This window comes from Oncorhynchus gorbuscha, linkage group LG05, assembly GCF_021184085.1.
Source record: "Oncorhynchus gorbuscha isolate QuinsamMale2020 ecotype Even-year linkage group LG05, OgorEven_v1.0, whole genome shotgun sequence".
Classification (NCBI taxonomy): Eukaryota; Metazoa; Chordata; class Actinopteri; order Salmoniformes; family Salmonidae; genus Oncorhynchus; species Oncorhynchus gorbuscha.
This window is the reverse complement of record NC_060177.1, coordinates 20,143,056-20,157,153: the sequence shown is the minus strand read 5'-3', so window position 1 is coordinate 20,157,153 and position 14,098 is coordinate 20,143,056. Positions and strand designations below refer to the sequence as shown.

The following is a 14,098-nucleotide window of genomic DNA, read 5'->3' as shown; positions in this document are numbered from 1 at the left end:
TTCAGGTAGGTAGCGTCATGCTTCTCAAAAGGTGAGGCGCTGATATTGAGCGCTTCGGGTGGATTAGTAATGCGGCCATCTGGTCATAATCGGACAGTCGCAATCGTTTAATAGGTCTACAGTTAGTGACCAAAACTGAGTCTCTTTATATCTCTCTACTCCTGAAAGTGCATGCAAATGATGGACTTTTCTTATCTGTGAAACCAACGAATACATTTAATTAGTTGATATGAACGTAGCAATGTCTATGATTCTCATAAGCACATTCTTCAAATACTGTAATATAACCCATTGGCTTCACATCAGTCACGGAAAATACAGGAACAAAGATTCATAAGTGACAAAGAAACTATTTAGTTGTGGGAAGACTTTACTGCTCCAATAATCAATAATAGTTACAGCAATATGAAAAATGATGCCACTTACAAGGGTCTACTACAAATACAATTGTTTACATTACACTTCCACCAGTATACTTGACAGCTAAATTCAATATTCTTTGGACTTCGAAACAGCCATATACATTAGCATTACTGACAAGTGCATTTTCATGTCTGAAGTTAATATTCAAAATACACATTTTACATTAATTCTGATGAAAAGTCAAGAGGTCGAAACCATTCCCTTGATTAGGAAAAAAACTCCTCTTCTTGAGGTTCTACAGGGAAGCACTAAAATACTGTCCATATTTAGGGCCCTCCATTATTTCCAGAGGACTTCAATTGATTGAGGTCAAGTATGTGTACTCTCAGTCCTCCTCTTTCTCTGATGTCTTGCGGAAGTTCTTCCTGTTGACGTTCCTATTAATGACGAAGCCAATAGGCGGTTGATCCTTCCGATCACTCAGTGCGCCCCCTTCTTCTCCCACCGGGGTCCACTTCCTCTTCCGCTCACTCTCCTTTGGGCGTTGGGGGGCGATTGCTAGGCCTATACCCTCCTCTTCTTCATCATCATCATCTAAGTGACAGAGACCCATCCCTACCTTCTTGGTTCGATCAGGCTTGTTAACTTCTTCAGAATCATCCTTCTGTGGCCGGCTAGGCCTGGAGAACACGATCTTATGCTCTGAGCTACTGCTCTGGCCCTGGTTGAAAGTAGGTGTAAAAGGCTCTTCAGGATCATCTTCCATCGTGTTCTCCTTCTTCTGCTGCTGCAGGCTTTGTATGTACTGCTGAGCCACCATGCTATTCTTGCTGTCACTGGTCTCTGGCACATCCTCCAGGTCGTAGCGCGTCCAGCGCTCAGGATTCACCAGGTAATCTGGCACTCCTCTCTTCTGAGGAGGCTTGCTGACCAATTCCCCCACCTTCTCCCCATACTTCTTTCCACTCGGCAGCAGTGGGGGTGGTGGGGGACGTGCAAAGACCCCGTCAATGACATTGTCCTGGCCCAAATTGGACGAGGACAGCTTAGCGGCACTCTCCAGGCAATCAAAGATGCTTCGGCTGCGGTTGGAGAAGCTTGAGCTGCCACCTGTCAGACTGAATGCGGGTTTCTTGGGACCGGGACCGGAGTTCTGGTGCACTTCATCATCAGATGAGGACAAGTCTTCCACCTCTGGGTCTATGGACTCATTACGCTCTTCAGGGTCAGAGTCACTCAGAGAGAGGTCATCTGTCAGCTTGATGGCGTCACTGTTGGACAGCTTGTTATGGCCACTGTCTCCATGGTCCTCTTGCTCACACATTGCTCTCAAGGGCCTGGGTCTGATACCACAGGAAGAAATGACGTCTTTCACACAGTCAAGGGGTCAAGAGCCTGGAAGAGTATGAGAGGGTTGTTCTGAGTGGTAATTGAAACATATAATATGTATGGTAATATAGCATGCATTATAATATTTTCACTTTGTCAAGAAATGACTAACCTTAGCCTGGTAGAGCTGCAACACCGCCACTTTCTGTATCAGAGAGGTTCAATGGTGGTGGCAGTCCTTCCACCCTTAACAGACACACAGAAAGATATACATTAAAAACAGCCATATGGATCTAGCCATTTAAAGCTTAGGCCTATACTGTAAATAATAAGTACATTGACAGCTAAAAACAATGAAACTCATTACAGAGCAGTTGCACAACATCAACACAAGATGTCAAGTGTGACATCAGGTGTGGTGAGTCAACTGCAGAGGAGTAGGCCTATAAGTCCTCTGCAGCGTCGTGTGAGCATTGAGTACTGTAAGTACCGAGGGCCTTCAAATAATTTAATGTTTGACATCCTACGCAATGTTACCGTTTGTGTTAGTGTGAGGACGTATCTTACTGGAGTTGCAGACTCACAGGTTGTGGGAGCTGGTTGGAATTCTGCTCAGCTCAGATAAGACAACAAACGTGTGGGGATAGATGACAGCTCCAACTTTTGCCATGGTGTGACCAATACCAGAGTGAAATGGTGTAGCGACAATCTATATATAAAAAAAAATAATAATAAATACACACAGATTACAGTCTGTTAACCACTCACTGCATATATGTAAAAAATGATTACAGAGTCATATACTTAGATGGATCTAAATACAACACAATAGCTCTGGTCCATCACGCAACGACTATGAGTTGCCTTGTATACCATACCACCCATAGAGATTTGTAGTTAGAGGATGGAACATTGTATCTGTCCCATTATGAAATCTGCTAGAGCATGGGCAATGCCACTGAGGCCACCTCCATTTTGAAGTAGTCAATTTTCTCCTTCTACTACTATGGAGTGTGCAAACAAACTGAAAGGAGTCATATTGCCACCCAGAGTGTTGTTTGAACAGGTATAAAGCCAAGGTTGGCGATTTGGATGTTTGATCGTGTGTATAATTAATTGGCCGATCATGATGACCTGGATGGAATTATGTGATCCTTCCTTAACCTATAGGATGTCCCACTCAGTTCACTACTTAAAATTATTTAAAAACCTCAATGGCGCTGCCATCCTAAAACGGGCCTAAGTCCTCCATCCAGCTCAATTATACCGCCAGACAAGCTCTTGTCCACGCAGCTCGTAGTGCAGATCCCACGCATACGCGTGGATCAGGGTATTTTAACGGTAATCAAAGTACTCATATTTTGGGAGAAATTACACACTGCACATACAGAGAAAAGTAATCCCGCACTCTAAAATGTTTTACTTTGGTGAGTTACGATGAAAAAATATGGAAAACGACAGAACATGGGCACCTCGTCGTCGTGCGACGGACAAGAGCTAACACAGCGACTACGCCCCCCAACATTAGTAGCTAGTTCGAGCATCTCTCAGCGATCCTAGCTAGCTTTTGTTTGTCATGGTATTCGACGGGAAGACAGCAGAAAAACATGGAGGGTTGAGTAGTCCACCACGAAGTAAACCAGTTATGGAAATCCACGTTAGATATCTAGCTAACGTTAGCTAGTAGCCTGGTTGGCTAGCTGACTTTGAATAAAGGGAGGAACACACCACAACCACATAATCATTCTATATCTTACAATACTTCATTGATGTGTTCATTAAACTATCTAGATACTAAATAAAGCGTTCAAAGCTGATCTGTGTTGCTAGCTGCATCTCCGTCTTTACCTTCTTCACGCTGGCGCTGCAACTTCGGTTTGCATGCTGCAATGTATGCTGGGTAGGGTAGTTTTCCCCGCTCCTACCTTTGGTGGGCAAATAACCCAATCTTCGATACCCTATCGCCATAGTCTGCAGGATTGTACATGTAGGCCTACATCAGAGTTGCTAAACCTTTATCTTATTCGCTGAGGTTTAACGGTGGATGGCATTCAATGTCTGTTGCATTACCGCCACCAAGACTGGGGTATAAATTAATTATATTTTGATCCACAAAATGGGAAAGTAAAAACATTTAACTGACCCAACCATCTAACCCTACACTCATTAAAACCATCCTTATGAAGCATACGTCAGTAATTGACCTATCCCTCTGTGCTGTCACAGATCATACGTAGAATGAATGCACACATGACTGTAAGTCGCTTTGGATAAAAGCGTCTGCTAAATGGCATATATATTTATATATTTATATATATCTACTAGGCCTACTCACAGGGATTCTCTCAGGATCCCTCACCCTTGACCCATCCTCCGCTACTTTCTTCAGTGCCTCAGCATAAAACACCTTCTGTTCTACTTACTCTGACCCTGGCCAATTTAACCTGCCGCTCTGGCACCGACACTCCCGATCCCCAGTAAACATGGACGCTCCTACAGTTGACACACAACCTTTTCCACCGAATCTACCGATGAACATCTTCCAGTGTTTCCCCCTTTTTCTACAAAAATAACGATAGAAAGTAGATTACATTTTAAGAACCATCACCCATCTTCAATTAGTACTGTAATCTGTCAGAGAGAACATCTCTTGAATAAAATATAATTATATTATAAATCAATTTGTCCTAATTCTAAGAGAAAGATTTCAAAAATAAAAAAAATATATATAGCAGTTTGCTTGGTGTACTGTGTTTCTTCACATAGCTCAAATTGAAGGAATTGAGTAGGCTAGTCAATTAGGCTCATATGGTTAGGCTCTACAAAATATCAATTCATTTGGTGAGATTTGAAGGGTTTTCAAAACCATACAAAATTGCCAAACATCAAGTTTGAGGCCATTCACATGGGTAGCATAACCCTCACAGACAGAATTCCAATGCATGATGCACTAATTCCCAAGCGCTACTTGTGTGAATAGGCTACTTCTTTATGCACAATGATTTGCCGACAGAATGTGCTTGGTTTTGCCACTCCCCTTAAATATGTATAGTGGCTAGAGAAGCAGTATGAGTTCAACCATAATATGATAGGATATGTCAAGACAATTTCGGGGCATTCTTTCAGCCAATAAATGCCCGAAACGTTGATTTTGGTGTGAAACCCAAGCCTCAAACTTAAATACAGTGTGGCTAGGATCGAGTCGTGGGGTGCATCCTCTCTCTCCGTCCTCACTTTCCCGAAAAAGCAGCTCCTTCCTTGTAGTCGGTGGAGATGAGAAGAATAACGGGAATGGCAAGGGAAGAAACTTTGATCGAAATGAAGAGCGCAATGGATTCGCAGATTGGAGGTAAAGAGCACATTCAGAGATTAGACGATTTTGGTAATATACACGGTAAACGTAGGCTATAGCATAATCTTTGTTTTCATTGGCTATTAACAAGTTTACTATTGCGCTTTAAGAAAATGTTCAAGGAAACAAACTGAAAGGAGTCATATTGCCACCCATAGTGTTGTTTGAACAGGTATAAAGCCAAGGTTGGCGATTTGGATGTTTGATCGTGTGTATAATTAATTGGCCGATCATGATGACCTGGATGGAATTATGTGATCCTTCCTTAACCTATAGGATGTCCCACTCAGTTCACTACTTAAAATTGTTTCTATCAGTTTTGTGACTGGAACTACCACGGTCTATTATTTGGGTTTGGAATAATGTTTGGCTAATGGTTTACTTGTGTCTGTGACATATGTCACTATGTTAGTGTGCTACCTAGATGAGAGGCACATACAATGTTTAGCCTAAAGATGAGCACATTTCAGGGAATTTACATGTTATTTATAACAGATTATGTTTCGGGAACAGTTCCATGTGTTTGTAGAATTGTACAACTAAATGTATAGTTCTGAAATGACTGAAAATACATGCGGTGACGTCATTCACATGCTGACAGGTCTACTGGGAGACAAATTTGAAGTTTGAGAAACTGACAAATTAAAGTAACTGTCCAGTGTCTCTGTCTTTATATGAAATATGACCAATAATTAATTGCAATATGAGTGAAATAGTTGTCCTTCCAAAAAATAGCAATTAAGTGTGTTATGGTGTTGGAATGGTGTGGGCATAGCCCAACAACAGAATGGTGTGGGCATATACCGGTCCCAAAACATATTTACACTAGTAGACTGCTGATTGGCCATCTAGGATGACATCATCCTCTGTAAGGAAATAACATGCATTTTTGAAATGTCTGTTTGACATACAGGATTGAGGAGGGGTGTTTTTATAGTGTTTTTTCTCCAATTTATGCTTTGGCCACAAATATGAGTCAGCAACATTATTTGGGTATGAGTTATCAGAATATGACTTTTTTAAAGAGATTTTTACTGGACAGTTACTTAAAGCCCATTGCAGAAGTGTGTAAAATGGCATGTATTTGGCCATTTCTTTGTTGATTTATACATCAGCATTCAAAGTGATCAGTATTGACCCCAAATAAGTTCAATATTATTCATAATGATGTAGTTTCCAAGCAGGTTTGTGATTTTTCAAAAAAATTGCAGATGGATGTCTTATTCGATGGAAGGTTGGTCTGGTGTGCTAATGTATAGGCCTAGTAAAGCTGATGCAAGCGGCACTCTGCTTATCTATATCCCTTTATTGAAAATTGACAGTATTTGTCACGCCACACTGCACAAGGAATGTCGCTTGAAACTGGCCATTGTTGTGTATATGCCCTCCCTTTTAAACACCATTAACTGCTCCATAACTTCAGTATTGCTCTCAGTATTGCTCCCCTACGTCTCCCCTTAATGTGCTCCTGTGTGAATAAGCTGTGTCCTATGTTCATGTTTTCTGTAAGATTTCATGGCAAAAAGGAAACACGTTATAGATAGACATCTGCAATGGTGTGCTAACAGACATTCCCAATACATGGCATGGGGTTGTCCTTAACTGTCTAATCATGGATTTGTAAAATCCAACACAAATTGGATTGCTAATTGTTTTCAGTTATTCCCTAATCCATATCTATAACCTTTGCTTTGTGTGGTGCAACACTGTCCCAGGGTAATACTCACATAATTACACGCTAGAGACCAGATAGTTGTTAACATTAAGTGCATGAACACTTAAACACAATTATCTGCTGATAGTCTCTCTACCTTGAGTGCCAATCTAGACAGGGAATATACCATGATGCTATGGACTGACTGAGCAGTCACTCACTGAAGAGATCTGTAGGGAGGAGTTGGACTGTAACAGTACTACTCTTTTTCCAATTGTGCTTAGTGACAAATAGACATACATGTCAGAATATATGCAGAATATATTACAAGATCACATTTGTTGTAACAGAAATGTCATATTTTCTCACAATTCGTGAGAATGTGGCAATGTGTCTATACAGAGTTGCCCACAGACCCAACTTGGTCTCCAATACAGCCATCCACTGCATAATGTGTTAAGCTGTCATGGTAGCAAGGGTCCCTCTATGAAATGTTGCTGGTTGAGAGATAGCTCAGAAAATGTAGAGCTGCTGTGGGTAATAAATATATTGAACAATTACAAATGTTCCTTTTGTTAAAATTACTTTGTAGGCTACAATTTATTATGTATGGCTTCACAGAAAGAAAAGTACTTGAGCATTCATAATGTTGACAGTAGAGCAGTTTCAATAATGCCACAGTAAATATGGTTTTGAGATATTGTTACATCCGTCTCTCCTCTGCTGGGAAATTAAGTGAGTTGGAGCAAGTTCATTGATGGATGGAAACAGTCCGGCATCTCTCCAACCTCTCTCACATTGTTTACATCCCTCTTAGCATCTCACCCCCTATAGGGCGGCAGGTAGCCTAGTGTTTAAGAGCGTTGGGCCAGTAACTGAAAGGTTGCTGGTTTGAATCCCCGAGTTAATTAGGTGAAAAATCTGATGTGCCCTTGAGCAAGGCACTTAACTCAAATTGCTCCTGTAAGTCACTCTGGATAAGCGGGTCTTCTAAAATGTAAATGGAAACCGTAAATAGAAGATTCCTCAAACAAACTCTGCTGTCCATTTTACTTATTTTGGTAGTACGGAAACAAGGCCAAGCGATGTGGTTCCACTATCTCTGAGCAATAGGCATTTAATGTGAAGTAAGTTGACTGAGCAGGTTAATTTAAGGACAATCTGTCACTTGCCCTTTGGTGGTAAGGCTTCTTGTTAGTAAAGATCCACAGTATGGCTGACTACCCACAGTGGGTCTAGATAGTGTGGAGTTCTGTGTTGATAGACTGCCCTTTCACACCAACAAATTTGTGTTGGGTGTTATCAGGTAAACCCTTCCTACACAATAACAAAAAATATCTATTTATATGTGCGTCTGTGTTGTGGATCACCATGTTGACAGTTTTATGTAGGGACTGAACGTGAATAGACTTCAGGTTCATCTGCATCTATAGTACAGTTCTATTACAGAATCATTTATTTTGATAGTTATATTACCCACATGCTCACACTGGCTGCCTTGTTATGGCTCTCATGGCTCTAAATCATTTAAATAGTCAAATAGTCAAATAGTCAAAATAGTTGTACTGAAAGGTTCTGATAAGGCACTGTAGTATTATCAAATACTAGGCCTGCTATTCTACAAACAACATCTCTCACTATCACAGTAAAACCTCTATTCATTCAAACTCAATGCTTCAAGTGATGAGACCGAAGCCTGTCATAGTGTGTTTCCAATTCTGCATGTCTAATTGGTCTTGATCAGGGGCAGTCCGGCACAAACTAGGCCTAAATAATCATCTTTGCATTACAGCACTCACCCTTAATCATTGATGATCTAAAAGAAACGTATTAGATAGTTGTGTGGAGGGCAAGCCAGTGAATTCATCTTGGCTCACAGACTAGGGGGAGCCCCGGTGTTGCCATGGAAACTAGCTGAGTAATTATATTTTCTCTTTGATAGCTGAGTTAGACAGACTGTGGGCAGAATCTGAAAATCTGAATATTGGCGTGAGGGTTAACCCACTTCTCATTTCTGTTAGTGCACTGGATGATAAAACACATTATATGTCTGGACTTTTCTCCTTTCACCTCCATTTGGTTATTATCCCTTCTTTGGTCTTCCACAATTACATTTCAGTGGCCATGAGCAGATTAATATATACATCTTGAGTAACATTGATCGATGCACTTGATCACAGTGGGCTTTGATTGTGTTGCTTTGTGGGTTTCGGAAGCTCTGTGCCAAAGCATTTCATGTTCTATCTCTGGGTTAACCTGGGCATCACATCTGATTAGGCTAACAGGCAACAAGCTACGAAGAACAAAGAACACCAGTTTGTTTTCATGTACTCTGCCATATCCTCACTGGCGATTATGCAGTAAGCAGCAAGGCCAAACAGGGGGGAGATGAGGAAAATTAGGGGAAGGATAAAATCTGTAATATTCTAACATTTCTACCTTTCCTCCTTATGCAAGAATGCCTCATTCAAACAGTATAGTGTTAGAAGGATGACATTTCATGTCTGTGTTAGAGAAGATAAAGTATGAATTCTGCTATCTGCTCTGCCCACGATCCCTCGCTGGGAGGGGCACCGGGGTATTGGTCCACTCTACTGATCTAACTTTGTCCCGTCTGGGACAAGGCCTATTGTATCCTGGAGATAAGAAAGGAGATTTTGTTTGTTCCATGTGCATAAAGTCATCAACAGACGATGTGAGAATAGGGATACAAAACAGCTTTCCAACTGGGCAAAAACTGGTTGAATTAACATTGATTCCACATCATTTCAACAAAAAAATGTAATGTGGTGACGCTGAATCAACGTGGAGAACTGCCTCCCGGGTGGCGCAGTGGTTAAGGGCGCTGTACTGCAGCGCCAGCTGTGCCATCAGAGTCCCTGGGTTCGCAGCCAGGCTATGTCGTGACCGGCCGCGACCGGGAGGTCCGTGGGGCGACGCACAATTGGCCTAGCGTCGTCCGGGTTAGGGAGGGCTTGGTCGGTAGGTGTGTCCTTGTCTCATCGTGCACCAGCGACCCCTGTGGCGGGCCGGGCGCGGTGCGCGCTAACCAAGGTGGCCAGGTGCACGGTGTTTCCTCCGACACATTGGTGCGGCTGGCTTCCGGGTTGGATGCGCGCTGTGTTAAGAAGCAGTGCGGCTTGGTTGGGTTGTGTATCGGAGGACGCATAACTTTCAACCTTCATCTCTCCCGAGCCCGTACGGGAGTTGTAGCGATGAGACAAGATAGTAGCTACTACAACAATTGGATACCAAGAAAAACGGGTAAAAATTCAACAACAAAAAATTAGCTTTAAAAAAACTGATTGGATTTTTTAAGTCATCAACAAAAGGGAATTTAATATTTTTTTCATTGAATTTACAACCTAAATCCAATGTTGATTTCACTGTTGAATTAATGTTCATTGACAACTCAACCAAATGTAAATCAAAACTAGATGTTGAAATGACGTCTGCACCCAGTGGGTTTCTACCTTTAGCACTGGGAGTATGTCCTCCCCCTAAACATAGACCCTATGCTGCTTCATTTAAAACATGCTAAATAAAATGTACTTAAAATCCTGAAGTTAGCATTTGGTGACTTCAGTAAGGTAAACAAAAGCAAAGCATGGATTGGTCTCTCTTCCTACAGGGTAAGGAAACCATTGTAATTTCAGTGAGGTATCCTGTATGTTGTCTTTCCCCTGAGAAAATGAACTTGGGGATGATGTCAATAGTAAGGCTATTGGAGCCAGGAGTCATGTATTTTTGAGTCAGTTAAAAGAAGCCAATCTGATATATCATGGTGCTATTTTTAGTTGGAGCTACAAGGATGATAATAGTTTAGACATAATAGGTCACATCAGGCCATGGTAGCAACATAGTGACATTGTTGTGTATTCATTGTGTTTCCTAAAACACTAACATCTTTCAACAATAGGATGTATGTTGCACAAGCCTCACATGCTGGCCTTCTAGATGATCCATCTGCTGTCTGTAGGGCCATAAGACATATGGCCGGTTATCTTACCATGTTGGTCAGGAGTGAATGAGAATGTTGTGAATGTATGTGGCCGACAGTGTTTCCCTGATAAACTAATCAGCTCTAGTTATGTGGGGGATGAATGACACATAATGGGCCACTGATTTCCATTTAGTACTTATTGACTTACAGTATATACAGACATATTGGAATGCTTTAACCTCTAGTCTAGAGATACATCTAATTAAATAGCTAGCAACAGGGTACAGCATCACTGTGCAGCATCACAATGCCTATTATAAACTGCCATTTTATCTATTATAAACTGTCCTTCTATCTATTATAAACAGTGAGAATCCCTAGCCTAACATGAGATGAGACTGAAACACTTTTTTAGTTCATCAGAGAACAATTTCTCCTTCATCAATAAGCTTTCTCTGGTAGAGCCAACTGTAATATGATAATGATGCTCAGAGCCCTGGGTCTGGACACCAACCTCTGCTACTGGATCCTGGACCTCCTGATGGGCAGACCACAGGTTTTGGGGATAGGCAACAACACCTAATCCGCACTGACTCTTAACATGGGGGCCCCCAGGGGTGTCCTCGGCCCTCTGCTGTAATTCCTGTTCAACAACGGCTGTGTGGCTTTGCACGACACCAACTCCAACATCAAGTTGCTGACAACACCACGGTTGTAGGCCTGATAACCTTCAATGATGAGTCTGCCTATAGGGAGGAAGTCAGTGAACTGACATAGTGGTGCCAGGACAGCAACCTCTCTGTCAACATCAGCAAAACAAAAGAGTTGATTCTTGACTTCAGGAAGCAGAGGAGGGAACATTCCCCGATCCACATCAACAGGACTGCAGTAGAGAGAGTCACTAGTTTTATATTCCTCAGCATCCACATCACAGAGGACTTGTCATGGACCAACAACACCACCACTCTTGTCAAGAGGGTGCAACAGCGTCTCTACTTCCTAAGGCGGCTGAAGCAATTTGAGAGCACCATCGAGAGCGTCCTGACTATTCTGACTATTTGCATTATGGCCTGGTACGGTCGGGATTTTCTCAGGCCAGACCGCAAGCCCCTTCAGAGGGTGGTGAAGACAGCCCAGCACATCACTGGAACCGGGCTGTCACCCTTCCAGGACATCTACTCAAAATGGTACCTGAGGAAGGCCTGCAGCGTCATCAAGCACTTCACACACCCCAGCCATCAGCTGTTCACGTCATTACCATTGGGCAGACTGTATCGTAGCATGAGGTCTGATAGAAACCGTCTCTAAGCCTGTTGGTATCTAAAAGCCATCAGACTTCTGAACACCTGAACTGGACTGACCACCTGCACTGACTCTCCTCACCTTAGCACACATGCACTCACTCACACACACAGCATCATCAAGCACTTCACACACCCCAGCCATCAGCTGTTCACTTCATTACCATTGGGCAGACTGTATCGTAGCATGAGGTCTGATACCAACAGACTTAGAGACGGTTTCTATCTAAAAGCCATCAGACTTCTAAACACCTGAACTGGACTGACCACCTGCACTGACTCTCCTCACCTTAGCACACACGCACTCACTCACTCACACACACAGTACCCCCCCAAAGGTGCGGACTCCGGCCACAAAACCTGACTCTATGAGGGAGGGTCCGAGTGGGCAGCGTAGAGCTGCAACAACCCGTCCTGGCTGCATGCTTATTTTAGCCCGGCAAGTGTGGAGACACGGTGCGTAGAACCACATAACATGGTGCTTGAACAGTGACACACACCCCAGGGTGAGTGCGAGGAGGAGACACAGGAGGCACCGGACTGGGGAGGCGCACCGAAGGCCAGATGCGTGAAACCGGTGCACATGACACCAGACTGGTGTCACGCTCCTCAGCACGCCCGCTCTGCAGCACTCTCGACGCCAGCACCTCTTTCCGGAATCTTGTGTCGAGCTCCTCACTCGACTCCCTGACTGGCTCTGGTTCACCCCTCGGCTCCCCCGACCACTCCGTGTGCCCCCGCCCCCCAAAAATTGGGGGGCTGCCTCTCGTGCTTGCGTCGAGTCCTATATTCCTGGTCTCGTCGCCGTTCCTCTCTCGCTGCCTCCGCCTGCTTCCATGACAGGGTCTTGTCCCCTGCCATTACCTCCTCCCAGGTCCAAGATGTCCTCCACTCCTGGGCACGCTGCTTGGTCACTTGGTGGTGGGATCGTCTGTTACGTCCGTCGTTAGAAGGAGACCAAGGCACAGCGTGGTAAGCGTACATCTTTCTTTATTAAGATGAACACCAACAAAAGAATACACAAACGCAATGTTCTGCAGGCTACCTAATAACTGTGCAAAAACAAGATCCCACAAACTAGGGTGGAAAACAGGCTGCCTAAGTATGATTCCCAAATCAGAGACAACGATAGACAGCTGCCTCTGATTGGGAACCATACCCGGCCAACAAAGAAATAGAAAACTAGAATGCCCACCCAAATCACACCCAGACCTAACCAAATAGAGAAATAAACAGGCTCTCTAAGGTCAAGGTGTGACAACTGAGCCATTTACTTTATGTTCATATTCTTATCTTTTCTTATTTCTTATTGCTGTTGCATTGTCGAGAAGGAACCTGCAAGTAAACATTTTGTTGGACGTTGTATGCCATGTGTATCCTGTACAAACGACTAATAAAACTTGAAACATGAATAACAGGGGATGTCAAGTATCTGAAACAGAAGAGGAGAAGGTTCATTAGAGGAAAGTAGCCTAAAGCTCAGGCCTCGTATTACCATTTAAATCACTAACCAGATTGGCTTGATCTGATGAAATACATAATTTACCAGGCTGTCTAAAGGTTTATCTTTATCACTGGAAAGTAGATAGGTGCTACCGGTGGGAGCAGGTGACGCAGGTGCTGTTAGATCCTCACCAGCATCAAAGTGACAGCTTCTTTATGGCACAAATAAAACTTGAATAATGTATTCCTGTCCTCACACTGCCACTTGCTGTGATTGATCCAAACAGAGAATATATCAAACATATTTAACAGCTGGCCTGTTTCTTTGAGGCTAGTATGTCTGTGTCAGTGGTGGGTGCAAAAACAGATTGTTTTTCTGCTTCTCTAGATATTATAATTCAGAATTTGTGTATTTGTGATATCATAAATCCATCTATCAATGTCCAGCAGCATATTGTTAAGCAGACTAACCCCTTTGTCCCGTGTCTCTCCTCTGAAGAAGATGGACCTGCTATGCTGACAGCATTCAGGATGATCATATTAACAGGTACTGGCAGATGAAAGGCTTAATGTTACGCCTGTCTGTCCATCCATCCTTTCATCATTTCCTCTCCAAACCTCACCTCATAGTCAGTGGCTGTGTCTGTATGTACTGCTGTTGGTTACTCTGAGGCTTGTACTGTTCTTGTACTCTGCTCAGCCTCCCTCCCTTC

The 14,098-nt window shown here is 43.1% G+C and overlaps 2 protein-coding genes across 7 annotated transcripts in view; one reads left to right on the top strand and one right to left on the bottom strand.

Annotated features, from left to right (window-relative positions):
- Positions 1-352: 352 nt before the first annotated feature.
- On the bottom strand, positions 353-4,247 carry LOC124035645 (protein TSSC4-like). Of its 6 annotated transcripts, none has more exons than XM_046349201.1 (4): positions 4,116-4,247; positions 2,260-2,401; positions 1,865-1,938; positions 353-1,758 (listed from the first exon to the last, which is right to left on the bottom strand). In XM_046349201.1, the coding sequence occupies exon 4, from the start codon at positions 1,685-1,687 to the stop codon at positions 749-751; it is 939 nt and encodes a 312-aa protein (XP_046205157.1). In that variant the 5' UTR covers positions 1,688-1,758; positions 1,865-1,938; positions 2,260-2,401; positions 4,116-4,247; the 3' UTR covers positions 353-748. The 6 variants fall into 6 exon arrangements, with proteins under 6 accessions (XP_046205157.1, XP_046205155.1, XP_046205154.1 ...); XM_046349199.1 differs by having other exon boundaries at positions 4,028-4,133; XM_046349198.1 differs by lacking the exon at positions 4,116-4,247 and adding an exon at positions 3,541-3,688.
- Positions 4,248-4,742: 495 nt separating this feature from the next.
- The window catches only part of LOC124035640 (anoctamin-5-like), a 37,416-nt gene continuing 28,060 nt past the window's right edge, over positions 4,743-14,098 (top strand). The window contains exon 1 of the mRNA XM_046349193.1: positions 4,743-5,041. Within this exon, the coding sequence (XP_046205149.1) occupies positions 4,966-5,041 (76 nt within the window). The 5' untranslated portion in view covers positions 4,743-4,965. The remainder of the gene's footprint in view (positions 5,042-14,098) is intronic.